This window comes from Amblyomma mixtum, chromosome 5 (assembly GCF_055824585.1).
Source record: "Amblyomma mixtum isolate Tamu chromosome 5, ASM5582458v1, whole genome shotgun sequence".
Taxonomy (NCBI): Eukaryota; Metazoa; Arthropoda; class Arachnida; order Ixodida; family Ixodidae; genus Amblyomma; species Amblyomma mixtum.
The window spans coordinates 92,016,570-92,032,242 of record NC_143016.1 but is presented as its reverse complement, the minus strand read 5'-3'; the positions used below and the strand labels follow the sequence as shown (position 1 = coordinate 92,032,242).

At 49.2% G+C, this 15,673-nt stretch overlaps 1 protein-coding gene across 1 annotated transcript in view; it reads left to right on the top strand.

Moving 5' to 3' along the window:
* The window catches only part of LOC149343034 (calcium-activated chloride channel regulator 1-like), a 67,444-nt gene that overhangs the window by 19,351 nt on the left and 32,420 nt on the right, over positions 1-15,673 (top strand). The window contains exons 6-9 of the mRNA XM_089546876.1: positions 2,210-2,324; positions 4,612-4,836; positions 7,062-7,361; positions 10,631-10,846. Coding sequence (XP_089403002.1) covers positions 2,210-2,324; positions 4,612-4,836; positions 7,062-7,361; positions 10,631-10,846 — 856 coding nt within the window. The remainder of the gene's footprint in view (positions 1-2,209; positions 2,325-4,611; positions 4,837-7,061; positions 7,362-10,630; positions 10,847-15,673) is intronic.

Sequence of the window (15,673 nt, the reverse complement as noted above, 5' to 3'; positions counted from 1 at the left end):
ACTGTATAGAGTGGCTCCACACAAACGAAAAATGTCAGTGCCCAGGGTTACATCATCTGTTGCACGATTTAAAACAATGCATTTTGTCGAAAAACTTTGGCCACCCATTGCTACAGACGAAAAGCAAAGGCTGACATGGACGAAAGGACGCGCAGATCGACGGCGCGGACAATACCGGGATATGTTTGCTGCGGCTGCAGCTCTAACAGACGTGCACATCTCTTATCGTAGGACTCGACAGGAGGCCGTTTCGACCGAGAACACCCTACAGGTGCGCGTCGAGGTGTTCGAGATGGCACGGTCTCGGCTAGGTCACCTGATAGGGGTTGGGCAGGTAGATGTCGTGGTTTCGAAAATAGAGCCCTAACTCCTCAATTGTAACAGTTGCGCGGCTCTTTGGCGCGTCGATGCCAGGGATTGGGCCGCTGCATATGTGGCCGAAGCAGGGAGCACGGATGGCACGTTGTATCTTGTGTGACGCCTCTCAGATGAGAGGTCAACTCCTCACGCATATCCGCCGAACCACTGTGGTGATATCCTCAGATTTACGAAGGTCGACGCTGGCGATACTTGTGACAGTCGATATCCGACCACATTAGTTGGAAATCCGCCGCGACTGTAGTACCTCAAATGCAAGTAATGTTCCATTACGTCCGCAGCAGAGCAAAAGTTTTCTTTGGCAACGAAAAAGCTATAGACGTCTTCGGCAGTCTCTCTTAAAAGGTTGCCCGCCTTGTCCTCATGGGAGTTGGTGAACACGACGATGTGCAGTGCGCATCGTGAGTGTGTGTTGCAATTTGACATAAGGCGTGATCGGCTGCTCTCGTGCAGTGGACGGTGAAGCTTATCTTTTGGCGCCGCCGCTGGTGCCAAACATCCTCTCAGCACTAGTCATTCTATTTCCGCATGAGCTGCTGCTAAGATAAGTTTTGGTAAGGTCACATTCAGAATTAAGCTTTACACAATCTTTTTGCGCCGGTTAGCATTCTTGACGTGTTGTTTTCGCCCAAATGTGGTTGTTTAGGAATGTCCTCTGCTTTCTCTCTTGAAAAGATGGAAAAGGTATTTGACTCTTGTGTAGGCACGCTCGTTGAATGAACTTGCAGAAGCAATATAAAAATTTTCAACGGACCACTACGCTGGTTGGCTATCTGGCGTGAGAGCTTTCGTTATGACCTCATGATACATCTCACTTTGAACGGCGAATAATTAGAGTGTCGTTATGCGCCTTTCGTATGCACACGTGAGGCCCGACGTTAAGGAACGTCTTTAGCACATGCCGGAAGAAACTCCGAACACGTTCAACATAAAGTTCTGTGCAGAGCAGGCATCGAGCCCGCAGTAATGAATGTTCTGGTGCACGAGGATGCCTAATTTCAATCCTATTATCGAGCCTTTCCTTGTGTTCGTCGCTGGTTCTGCGGGCGCGCCATTATCGAGGGTCTTCCGGCATCTGCTCTAAGCGGCCTTCTTGTTCGGCCTTCGCTGCGTATCAGTGCCAGCAACGCTCTGAACTCGCTGTGGGCGCTCTTGCTTCCGATCGTCGCGCTTCGCTGTATTGCACGGCACTTGGCGGCTGCGCATCGACGCTTTTGGTAAAAGAGCTCCTCTTGTTTGGGCAACGCTAGCCTAGGAGAGCGCATCACTTATGACTCGACGTTTTATATAACTTTGCTACAGCAGTGCTGCCCCCGAAACGGACTCTCGCTCGGCGAGCGAACGCTTGCGAGCCGATGATCTGACCGGCCACATGTGAGCATGTGCGGCACGCGCAGCGTTCCGATTGGTCCAGCTACTGTGAGCGCGCTCGGCGATCCAGCGCCAGTAGGAAGCCGTACACAACGCGAGTGAGGTAGCTGAGTGGAGCTCTCCCCTTTAAAGAGACAAGATCAAACAGTAAACTTTTTACTCCAACTACCCAATGCAGCGGCGTGCGCGAAAGTTCTCTCGAACAATAGTTTTTTCTTAATGTAATATCGTTAAATGATTTGGGAATTCGCCGCAGGTAATAAAACAAATGTGGTTATTTAGCAGCACCTGTTTTCTAACCCATTGCTTCTACTTGTAGATCTGTCATTGATATTCGTGGAAATTAAAAAGAAAGACTTCAATGCGAAAGAAAGTACGAATCCAGATGCGAGTTCAATGAACGAGTTAGTGAGCAAACGGGCGAAGGAAGTAACGAATGCAAATTCTTGTTTAATTCCAGCCTCCCAAGGCCGGACATGTCAAAGCGAATCGAGGTGACCTTCGATGAAGCACAACAGAAAGAAGACCTCGCCCAGCGCGTGGTGCTGGTGCTGGACGTTTCGGCAAGCATGAACGTGAGCACAATCATTTGGCGGTCATCTACGTGAGTGAGAAAAGATGCACGGCGCCCTTGTAACGATCACACAGCGCCCACAGAAACCTTATAAGCATCCAGTTGGCGTATAATTTCAGCAAACCTTTACACAGATCTCTAGCATCGTCCCACGCAACTCCCTTTTTCTTTGTTAAACGTGTAGAGGCGGAAAACTTCTCGCGCCATGTTCTTTGTTTGGAATGGTGTGTAAAGCAGTAGACATGCATTGAGATGTGAAGTTAAGCTGTGCTTGACATACGATTTACGAATAATTTAATTCCATCGCGGTTTCAATTTCGCCACCAAGACGGTGGTTACGGCGTCACAAGTAGAGGGTTTCACGCAAGACAATCAAGAATGACAGTAGAATACAGCTTTAGGAAACGTTCGTAGAGATTTCACGGACGCAAACGCGCGAACCGTGTGGGCGTTAAAGGGCAACTGAAGCGGTTTTAGAATTCCATGAGTTTAAGTTTGCCGAATGTGCGAAATGTGCTGGTAAAGCCTGCGAAATTGTTTTGCTCTAGCATTTGAAATGGTGGCGTAAAAGCCGAATAAAGTCGTTGTCGGCGTTCAGGCTTCTCTGAAGTGCACAGCGACGGGCAGAGGCCCCGATAATGACGTCACGTATGACGACACTACGTTTCTAGCGAAGAAAGGGTTATTTCATGGAAGAAAACCGACGCCATCGAAGGTGAAGCTCACAATGCGTTGTTTGGCGCCATGTGACGACGCACAGCAGCATGCAGGTGTAAGCAACGGACATTTGAAGTTTCGGCGATAATGACGTCACTGCCGAGTTTCCTCGCACTCCTTCAGCGTAGTAAGGAGAAGCCTGAACATCGTCGCGGCTTTAATTGACGATTATGTCACCATTTTAAATCCTAGTGCAAAAATACTTTGCATGGTTTATCTAGAAGCTTGATAGATTCGAATTCTTGAATAACCTCGAAATCTCAAAAAACCGTTTCAGCTTCCCTTTAAGCGCGCGTCAACTGAATCGCTTTTATTTACACGTACGCGACGCACACAAAAAGCGGCCATGTGTACGTATTGCACTGAAACGGTAATGCTCGCGTGTGCTTCTCCTATGCATCTCTCGCCGAGTATGGTCAGTACACTAGCCAATATCATTCAAAGTTAGTATCTAAGCCAAGCCAGTTGAGCGGCGTGAGCTCCCGAAAAAACGCAGCTTTTACTTGGGCCGATCTAAGGGCCGCTGATCCCCGAGGTGTCTCGTGTAGTCCTTACCTGGTGTCATCCTGCAGCTGAAGATCTCTCACGCGTACGCCTCCGCGCAGCGTGTCTTGCAAGTGCCTCAGCCTTCTAACGGATGCACTTCTGCCAGCAGAGCAGCAGTTCCGTGGGGTCGCTGACAGTGCGGGAGCTGAACACTGTTTCCCGCTCTTAACAGCGCACTGCAGTTTCTGTTCACCGCACTGCATCTCGCCTGCCTGCCTCGAAGGGGTGCATTCCTTTACGTTTCGCAACGAATCCAAGCCGGCAGGATTAGAGAGTCCAAGCACGGCGCTGCCGAACATAGGACATCACCGCGTTTTAGCTGTCGTCTCACATTTGGCGCTCTTGTTAGGAGATCTTGCCGCTCATCCCGCGGAGGTTTCTTGGCGCGCGAGGCACACACGGATGCTTCGGAATCTCAAATACTTCTGTGGTTGCGGGCTCGTCACCCGTAAGAGTTGTACGCGCGGATAGCCATTTCGTACGTGTCACTAAAACTGTCTAATAGCTGTCGGTTCACTCTTCTTCATTGCAGCTGCTTCGACAAGCTGACGATTACATGGACGGAGTGACTGCAATAGAGCTCTTGTACTCCTCACTAAAAACCAGCTCCAGCTCTACTTGTGATGCCTTAGCCGCGGTTTGGTTGCTCGGTTGCTGAATTGAACATGCTGGCCGACGTTTCCGAATGTCTTGAGCACATTCCGAAAACACAACACGCAAGAAAAATGTGTGTCTCTCAAATGGTTGCCACCAACTCCTCCCGTTTATTAAAAATTAAGTCTGACTTAAACGAGAAATATCGAACTAAGGGTGTCTAAGTTGAACCTCAGGGGAAAGTAAGGTTTTGTTCTGTTATTCTGAGATCAAATGAAATTTACAGAACCACTTAAGGTCCTCTGTTAGGGTCTTTTAGACACGCAGAAAGGACACTAAATTATGCAGAAACACTTTCGTAAGCTACACGTTGTCATGTGACGAGGTCTTTTTTCTTCTCAGATTTCAGCAAAAGTTTTCACGCGTTGCAGGGAGGCCGCATCGGCGTTTTGAAACAGGCGGCAGAGCGGTACATTGCAGACATCGAAGATGGCTCCCGAAGACTGGCCATCGTTACGTACAGCTCCGATTCCACGGTGGTCCACACGCTGATGACAGTGAACGTGACCACCAGGCAGGGGTTCTTGAATGCCATCATCAGGCTTCACGCCGATGGAGGCACCAGCATCGGATCCGGTCTCAGAACGGCTCTCAAGGCAGGGCCATCTTTTATTTTGCGCGTGCAGGTTTTTTCTTCCAATGATGCCTAGAAGTCCATTAAGCTTCGCTACACAGCAGGACCTGCGTGATTACATGGACACGGCGGGGCAGGATATTAGCAATATTTGTATGTCGGGCTGTCCGACGATGGAGGCCCTAGCATAGGATGCGGCCTGGGGACTGCACTGAACAAAAGCGTATCTTTCCTACGTCTTTTTGAATCAATCAATTCTTTTTATTTTTCCCCACAAACATTCTTCTGCAATTTTGCTTGATATCTTTTCATCAAAATCATCATCATGATCGTCAACTAGACTGCGCCCACTGTAGGGCAAAGGCTTCTCCCATTTCTCTCCAATTAACGCTGTCCCTTGAAAGTTGCGCCACCGTACCCCCCCCAAACTTCTTAACCTCATCCGCCAACCTAACTTTCTGCCGACCCTCCTACGCTTGCCGTCTCTTGGAATCCACTCCGTTACCCTTAAGGACCATCGATTATCTAGCCTTCGTATTACATGCCCCCATTTTTGTGGTGGTTTAAATTAAACAAATTCATTGTGCCTTCAAGCGGTTGAGACAGTCGCCTGGAATGCAGGGTCTGTTCTGAAAGTAGTAGGACTGGCTTTTTCCTGGGTTAAAGGGAGGACGAGAGGCGGTCTGCGCGCGCAGGATCGTTGAATGGCGATATTGGGAACGCTGGGGAAAATCGGCAGTCGGCTCTCGGCCGTTGTAGAGAACAGGTCGCTTGTACTGTGAACCCCTGTCGAAACGTCTCATCACGCAGAATCATAGAGCGTTTACTGGATCAGCGATACGCGATCAAATTTTGTGTAAATCTTGGTAAAACGGACAAAGAGACTAACGACATGATTAAGAAAGACTATGGTGACAGTGCCATGGGTAGATCAGGCGCTTTTTGAGTGGCACAAGCGGTTCCGAGAAGGTCATGAAAGAGTGGAAGATGTCGACCGCTCCGGACACCCTTAGATCAGCAAGACCAACGAAAATGTGTCGCGAGCGAAACATTTACTGAACAGTGATCGTAGGAGGAGTATCAGAATGATTGCTGATGACTTGAGCATTCCTCAAACCCAAGTTATTGAGAACGTGACAGAAAACTTAGCCATGAGGAAAGTGCTCCCGAAGTTGGTGCCGGGAGTATTGTCAAAGGAGCAAAAGGCCAACCGGAAAGCGACCTGCCAGGATTTTCTTCATCATGTGAATGAAGACCCCAATTTTTTCCTCAGCACAAGGCGACAACGGTGCCTAAGGCTCCCTAGAGACCCAACTTGGCCCCGCCAGACTTTTTTCTATTCCGAAAAATAAAATCCACGCTCAAAGGGAAACATCATGGATCGGTAGAGGCGGTTCAACAGGCCGTGACGAGGGAGCTAAACAGCATTCCGGTCCAGGCGTTCGTCGAGGCGTACGAAAACTGGAGAACTCATTGGCAGCAGCGTGTAGGTGCGGGAGGGTGCTGCTTTGAAAAATTATAATCGTTTGTACTATTCTCCTCAATAAATTTTATAAAAAAATGAGTACTACTGCTTTCACAACAGGCCCTGTATATAGTGCAATGGTGAGACAGGCTGGCTACAACGTAAGTAGACGACACTTATCTTGCCGCAGCTGCAAAAGCCATTTCCTTCAAGTAGGATGTAGGATTAAATTGTCTATGTTAGTAAAATTAGCATGGCATTGATAAAGTATGCGCTAAACGATAGTCCGTATCATTAGGGAAAAAAGCTGCGAAATTTTTACATGCTTCATTCAAGCTTAGCTGGTTCGGCACAGTTCTTGAAGCCCAGGCTGGTTTGATTTTCCAAGCCATTTTTCCGGACTGCCGCCATGCCATCGTGTTCCAGACACATTGGTTCCAGAACTGGTGCACCTCCGACAGTTCTGTTCTATAACTGTTTCGAGTTTTGGCGACCACGTAGCAGGGAAGTGAGTCACCGCACCAAGAGCGTTTCAGCAGCGACGCATGCATGTATTGGTCATGCATTGCATATTGCAGCTAGGCGCCATATGAGCCCCATGTGTAGAAAACCACGTCGCATAAAAACGAGTTAAAAACAGCAATTCTCGTTCAGCACATGCGTTAGCAAAGCGCCTATTAATAGCAATGCTTCAGAACTCTTCCTTTTGCCGTAGGGACACTTTGTTGCGTCAGTCAATGCAGGTTTTGGGAGGCTATCGACCGCTTAGTATTTATTTTCAGCTCCTAGGAAACGGCACTGAAACGCCAGAAGGCGCATTCATCGTACTCGTATCTGACGGGAAAGAGAATGAAGCCCCATTCATCAAAGACGTGCTGCCAGAGATCGTAGCGGCAAAGGTGATCGTCAGCACCCTGGCGCTGGTACTGAGTGCGGACGGCAACCTCGAGACTCTCGCCACAAAGACGGGAGGAAAGGCGTACGGCTTCAGCGACCACCGGGGAAATATGCGACGCGAGCTCAAGAGCGCCTTCGTTTCTTCAACGTCGACACATGCCGACAACAATGTGCGAATCCACACGGTACGCTGGATCAGGTGGAGCGAACAATTTGATCCTGGTCTGAGTAGCCGGGGACTTGTATACATGTGAGGAATGCAAACAGGAACATTAAGCTCATGCATGAAAAAAACAGATTAAAGTTTTCTTCAGCCTAGATCTTGAAACACCATGAAAAATAATACTGGAAAAGCCTGTTGGCGGCTAGTTTTTGTTGTCGACACAGTAGGGAAACGCTGTAATCAGTACCCTATACATCCTCGTGGCAATTCTTTCAGCAGAGCTCACTTAGGGGCCTGTGCATTCTTGATAGCTGTCATCTATATCTTTAAACAAATGGCTGCTGCTGTCCTGCCAAATACGGCTTTGACGTGAATTGTCCAGCTGAGATCTTACTGAATACAATGTAGTATAGCGCAAAGAGTATAAGGGACGTTGGGCCGTATCTCCGCGTCCCCGAATCCGGATGGACGCGGATAAAAAAAAAACGAACAGAGACGGAAAAGTAGAAGCGATACCAAGTTAGGGATCTGATACTTTGAAAATAAAAATGGTACCACTATCGTACTAACAAAATATTCGTTTTCATGTAGCTGAGATTTCCACGTAGGATTATCATGCGCCCCGCACAGGGCGCCGACGCTCCTGCTCACTGTCTACACTGCGCATGCGCGGTCGCCCCTGTCTGCCACGGGCCGAAACCTGGCGCTATTGACGCCTGCTCACTGGCTCTGACGTCGTGCGGTAGTGGTGGGGCTCTCTATACTACAATATTTTTCTTCTAGAGCTGTTGTTAAGGAGCTCTATGCTTCCAAGGGCCATAGACCTGTAGCTAGAACGGTAGTAGAATAACGCGCTTAAGTTTCTTAGCACTATATGAACTTGACGAGGGGTACATAACAGCGATTGGAATGTTTGCACTGCTTATCTTTGGAGTTTAGAAGAGCAGTGTGGGTAGCTGATCACTGTACTTTATCTCCATAATTTGCTGCTTCGTATTCAACTTCATTAGTTTTTTCTCTTCACTCTAATGGACCACCAAATAAAGTAGGCCAATTTGTGAAGAGAGTAATCATTTCTTCGTTTTTTTTTTGTAGTAACGCATCCAAATCACCTTTCACAACAATTATTGATCAGTAAACGATCCCCGAATCGAGAAATTCCGGGTAGAGGCCTCTTCCGGGTGGAAGCCTTTCGGTGCTCGACAGTACCATGTTCCTTAACGTATGTCTTTGGCAGGTATACATGCCGAAGACCTTAAATAAAGTGGCCGGTTCCCAAGTAAAGGAGATCCAGCAACGTGCTAAAGACGAAGCCGAGCATATGAAAGTTCTTTGTTCTGTCGACGGGCGCAGGGAACAAATTTGCCTTCGGCTTCTAACAGACGGTTTTCTCGTGTCCACCTCTAGAGAATACAGGCCAACCTTAGCTGCATCATCTTTTCGTCCCTCATTTTTTCTTCATTTATGCATGAGCTCTGTTTGTACTGCTGAGGCTGAATGCATTCAGTTAATACTGTGCGGCATTCTATTCCGGCAACAGCTGCTGGATGCCGACGAAGAGTTTACTGGTTCGCTTGAGAGGAAATTCCAAGTGGACGCCTCCGTCGGTAACTCGACGGCGGTGTACGTGAAGCGCAACAGCCACGACAACATGCGAGTCCACGCAGTAGTAAGTGGCCGGTTAATTTGTACGGTACGCTCTGACCAGTATGACATTTGCTAGAAGGCACCCTCAATTGGATCAAGCTGCCCTTCACTTCTGCGCATATGTGCCAATACATGCATGCATGCCATGAGCATTCTTTTAAAACGGCACTGTGGGGCTTGGAATATTTGTTATTCTCACAATCTTTTAGGCCGCGGAAAAAAGCTGGAATGCAAGGTTTTTTTTCTTGTTACTGCTTAATTTATGCGAGTAAAATAAATGAGTAATAATTTTAGATAATAAATAAGTTAAAAGAACATATAAGAACAGACAACCACATGTTGCCGATGAGATTCGTTTCAAATTGTCGCCTCATGTCACGTACGGTGCTCTACCGACTTTGACTATTACAAAGGTGGGAATAAGAAAAAGAATTGAAAAAAAATGGGGTCCCGGCCTGTTGCACTAAGTGTAACGGGCTTAATACAATATGAAGTAGAAAAGTAACAAATATTGAAGAGTTTCGCATAGCAGAAAAAGAATTAAAAATGAAAATGAAGAGTTATTTGTAATGTTCGAGCCGAAGCTGTTGGAATGGCTGTTATGGATAGTTACTGTGTAATGAAGGCAAATAATACCTTTAGGAGATATACTAATAATAACATCATACAATAGCGCCTTAAAATAATTATAACTAATAGATACAATAATAATATTAATAAGGAGATACATAATTGTAACTTTTGGAGATAAATAACTTGCGGAGATAAAGCAGCCATGATAAGGCTGGACTTCGGTATGTTTGCTACCGGTGGGCAGATGAGGAACAATTTCAATAAGAAGGAGGGGAAATGATGATTCAGAATCTTAGCTCTTGCTTCCGTCTCTTGCGGCATTGCGGATATTTTAGTGCAGGCTGATCTGCAAAAGTAAAATTAAGAAATTATTAAGTGCCCCTCCCTTCCTCTCCCTCGGTGTAGTGGTGAGTGGTATGAATGCTATATGTTTTGGCTGAGAACTATGTGGGTGTAAGTTTGTTTGTTTATTGTGAATTACGGTGTTGGGGCCACCATGTATACGCAATGCCTAGAGACCACGAGCATACCAAAAATTCGTATGTCTTTTCATACGAATGGACCATGAAATAAGGTAAGCCACTTTGTGAAGAGAATCGTCATTTTCTCGTTTTTTTTTTGTGGTAGTCACGCATCAAAATTACCTTTCACAGCAATTCTTGATCTGTAAACGATCGCAAAAACGAAAATTTCAGGGTTGAGGCCATGCAATACAGACCTAAGCCTTTCGCTGTCCCACTTTACCGTGCTCCTTAACGTATGCATTTGGCAGATATACACGCCGAAGTCCTTAAACTAATTGACCAGTTCCGAAGTAAAAGAGAATCAGCGTGGTGCTACAGACGAAGCCGAGCATTTGAAAGTTCTTTGTACTGCCGACCGGCGAAGTGACCAAATTTGCCGCCGGCTTCAAACAGAAGGCTTTCTCGTGTCGATCTCCACTGAATACAGGCCAACATTCGCTCTATCCTCTTTTACTTCCTCGTTTTTCATTTATGCGTTAGCTCTACTTGCATGGCTGAGGCCGACTGCATTTAGTTATTGCTGCGCGATGTTCTTTTCCCTGAACAGCTATTGGATGGCGAACAGTTCACCAGTTCGCTTGAGAGGAAGTTCCAAGTGGACGCCGCCGTCGGTAACTCGACGGTGGATTACATGAAGCGAAACAGCCCCGACAACATGGGAATCCACGCCAGCCTCATCGACCCCAGCAGGAAGCCGTGCCAGGGTTGCCAGGCAACGGCGAACGGGGACGAAATAGCCATCGGCATTCCGAGTCCTGCAATGGTAAGTGGCCAGTTAATTCATAAGGTAGGCACGTGACCAGTTTGACATTTTGTAGAAGACACCCTCAGTTAGATCAAGCTGCCCATCACTGCTGCATATATGCGCCAATGAATGCATGTATGCTATGAGCTTTCTTTATATGATATGACACTCCTGAAGAAGGGCTTCCACAACACCGGAAAAGACACGACCCCGATCGCTGAGCAATTCCTGAGGCGAACAATGACGAAGAATGATGTTCTGAAGTAGGAAACCGGCGACGTTAGAGGCTGTGGCACCTGATAACGTGGCAGTTTCCTCATAGCGCGCGAGATGATCAATGTCGACAATGATCCAGCGGTGCCCGGCGGAAGTGCTGGGAGAGGGCCATAGATTTCGATCCCAACAAGGTCGAATGGCCCGGCTGGACACGGTAAAGCCTGCAAAGAAGCAGGTGAGTGGGGAGGTGGGTTCTTGCGACGCTGACATTCCAGGCAAGAGCGGACGTATTGACGGACAAAACGATACATGCGGCGCCAGTATACCGAAGACGCAGATGAGTAAATGTTTTCACCAGACCGGCGTGGGCGCATTGCGGGTCGTCGTGATAACTGGCTCAAATAGCGGAGCGGAGATGCCGAGGAATCACGAGCAGCACCTTGCGACTATCTGGTAGGTAGTTCCGACGGTACAACAGCTGGTCACGCGCGACAAAGTGATGGATATGACGACGAGGCGCTCTAGAAGGGAGGTGCACTGAGGGGTTAGCTAAGAAATCCATCACTAAAGATATCCAAGCATCCTTGCGCTGCTCAGAAGGCATATCAATGGCATCAAGAGAAGGTGTGAGGCCGGAAATAAATGGTGGATAAGGATCCGTGGACATATGAGAGCGTGAGAGGGCATCGGCATCTGAGTGTTTACGACAGGAGCGACAAGTGACCCTAATGCCGTAATCTTGTAAATGGAGAGCCCAACGAGGAAGGCGGCCGGCCGGATGTTTGAAAGAAGACAGCCAGCAGAGAGCATGGTGATCTGTGGAGTCATCGAACTGGCACCGATATAAGGAGGAGCGAAATTTTGCGATGACCCTAATAATGCCCAAACATTCTTTTTCCTTGACTGAATAATTTGCCTCCGATTTTGTGAGAGCACGGCTGGCGTAAGCGACGACGTAGCCATTGAAGCTAGGTTTTGGCTGAGCAAGCACGGCACCTAGACTGATGCAACTGGCGTTCGTGTGGAGTTCTGTTTGGGCAGAAGGATTGAAAGGGCGCAAGGTCGGAGGGGAGGTGAGAAGATGGCATAGCGTTGCAAAAGCTTCGTCGCACGAAGGAGACCAGGCCGACAAGTAGTGGCTGCCGGCGGGAAGTTGTGTCAGTGGGGAGGTAATGGAAGCAAAACCCCGGAAAAAGCGGCGAAAGTGCGAGCAAAGTCCAATAAAGCTTCTGAGTTCTTTCAGGGATACGAGCTTCGGGATATCAGTCACTGCGCGGAGCTTGGCAGGGTCTGAGTGGCGCCGTCCTTGAACACGACGTGGCCTAAAATAGTCAGCTGTCGGGCGCCCAAGGGACACTTCTTCAAGTTGAGCTGCAGTCCAGCGTCACTCAGACATTGAAAAACACTCTCGAGGCGCAGAAGATGCGATGGAACATCTCGCGTGAAGGTGACATTGTCCAGGTAGCAAGCCCGCGGAGGATGTTGTTCATCATGCGCTCAAAAGTGCCAGGCGCGTTGCAGAGACCGAAGGGCATATCATTAAATTCATACAGCCCATCAGGTGTGATGAAAGCTGTTTTCGGGCGATCAACGTCGCCAATCAGCACCTGCTAGTAACCAGAGCGCGGATCCAAAGAAGAAAAGTACTCCGCTCCCTGCAGGCACTCAAGCGAGCGCGTCATAGACACGAGGCAGGGGGTAGCGTCCTTACGAGTAATTTTGTTTAGCCGGCGGTAGTCTACGCAGAATCTAATGGGGCCGTCCTTTTTCATGACGAGAAGGACCGGCGAAACCCACGAGCTGTGAGAGGGCTGGATCACTCCGCAGTATAGCATGTCGCTCACCTATTCATCTTTGATGTGGCGCTCATCGGAGGAGCCGCGGTAGAGGCGCTGGCGCAAGGGTCCATGGGTGTCAGTGTCAATATGGTGGCGAACCGTGGTTGCACGACCCAACGTGGCTTGAGTCGACGGACGCGCGGAACCGCTGCAGCAAAGTGATGAGCAGGGCGCGTTGGTGTGGCGGCAGAGCGGCATCGTCAGAATGGGAAATCATATCGGGGGAGGACAAGTTCGCGACGTCGACGGGAGGAGTGAGAGCGTTGATGTCATGTGCGTCAGGCTCATCAAGGACAGAAGAAGCATCGTCGAGATCAATGACATCAACTGTGCCAAGCGGTTCTACCCGAAGTATAGTGGTGGGGAAAGGCAACGAGTTCACGACGCACAGGGCACTACAACCACTAGAAAGTTGGAGCACGGCATGTGGTAGCATGACAGATTTGCAGCGCGCACAAAGAGGAGAGGATGAATAAAGGACAGTAGCGTCAGAGAGGGCAGCACAAGTCAGTGGCGCAAGAACAGAAGAGAAAGCTGGTACGTCGGCGTCGTCAGCGGCGAGAATAAGCATGGTGGTTATAGGCGAGGCGTCCAGAAGAGTGTCACACAGCGGGGACAAATCAAGTGGAGCACGTGCACAGTCAATGATGGTGTGTGTCGCGGCAAGAAGGTCCCACCCGAGGAAGATGTCGTAAGAGGAGTGGGCGAGAACGAAGAACTCACTGGTGTAGGAGAGGTCTTGGATGACGAGGCGGGCGGTGCGCGCATCTAGAGGGCGAATGGGGTCAGCGCTGGCGGTGCGGAGCGAAAGTTCAGAAAGCGGCGTCATCACTTTTATTAGTTTGTGGCACAAATTTCGACTAATGATGGACACGGCAGCACCAGTGTCAATAAGCGTGTTAACAGGAATACCTTCAACCAGCACTTAAATAACGTTCATAGGAGCGGCAACAGGGCTTGAGACGGTCGTTGACGGTGCAGTTCTTGCCACCGGAACTGCGGCGCCTAGTTTTCCGCTTGGAGGGTTAGTGACCGGCGGCGCATGGGAGAGAGCAAACGGCGTCGAGGAGGCGGCGACCGATGGTTTTGGTTGTAGGAGTCGGAGCGAAACGTAGAATGATTCTGAGGCAGATGAGAAGTTGCAGGTGCGGAGGGCAATGAAACATTGTACGTCGGCGCGCGCCCGTAGTCGTGAGGACGGAAGCTGCGCGTGCGGCAACAACGCGCCACATGACCAGCAAGACTGAAGACATAGCAAATCGGGCGCTTATCTGGGGTGCGCCACGGATTCATAGGGCGCGGACCGGTGCGAGGCAGAGGATGGTGAACGATTGGCAGTAGAGGGTCGAGTTGCGGCTGAGGGTACACGGTGGCGCATCAACAGAAACAACGTGGACGGACGACAGTTTCGGCATATGTCAGTGGAGCAGTGACCAACAGGGAAGGATTAGTGGGTGGCAGGACTTTAGCTACCTGCTCTTGGATGACACGCTGAATAAAGGGCAACAGCGATGGCGTCAGGATGGGTTGGCAGGCAGCAAGCGATAATTGACGGGAGACCAGCTCCCGCACAAACTGCTCGATATGCTGAAAACGGGTCGTCTGATCATGAGCAGGACCTCCTATAGCCAAGCTCGAAAGGGTGTCGTCCGGGCAAATTGCACGGCGGCTGAGAAGACGCTGTTTTCGGAGCTCGTCCTAGCTCTGACATAAGGAGACGACGTCACAGAAGGTTTGAGGATTTTTAGACACTAAGATATAAAAAGAGTCGTCCTCAATGCCTTTCAGAATGTATTTGATTTGGTCAGCTTCGCTCATGGATGGATTGAACCGCCTGAACAAGTCAACGACGTCTTCGATATTCTTGTGAAGTTCTCGCCGCTCTGTTGGGTACGACTGCGCAACCGTTGTTCTTCGCGAAGTTTTTGGACAGCGGTGCGGCCGAAGACGTCGGTCAGGCTGGTTTTGAGAGCCGCCCAGGTAGAAAAATTGGCTTCGTATTTTCGCAACCACAATTTGGCGACGTCAGTCAAGTAGAAGATGACGTTCGTGAGCTTTCCAGCGTCGCCCCATTTGTTATAAGCACTCACGCGTTCGTAGGAGGCGAGCCAGTCAGTGTGTCGGTATCATCCGTGCCACTGAACTCGTAGGATCGCGCTGACGGACGGCATCGGAACAGATGACAGCTGTGGGCACAGGCTGTGCAGGTTGTGCCGGGATGTCGGGCATCGTGGTAGAGCTTGGTAAGGTCCGAGTGCGTTGCTCCAGGGTGAGAGCAGGCAGCACCTCCCCCAAGTTTAAAGAGGCAATTTACCCAGTGTGGATGGACAATGTCTTTGTTACACACACACACACACACACACACACACACACACACACACACACACACACACACACACACACACACACACACACACACACACACACACACACACACACACACACACACACACACACACACACACACACACACACACACACACACACACACACACACACACACACACACACACACACACACACACACACACACACACACACACACACACACACACACACACACACACACACACACACACACACACACACACACACACACACACACACACACACACACACACACACACACACACACACACACACACACACACACACACACACACACACACACACACACACACACACACACACACACACACACACACACACACACACACACACACACACACACACACACACACACACACACACACACACACACACACACACACACACACACACACACACACAC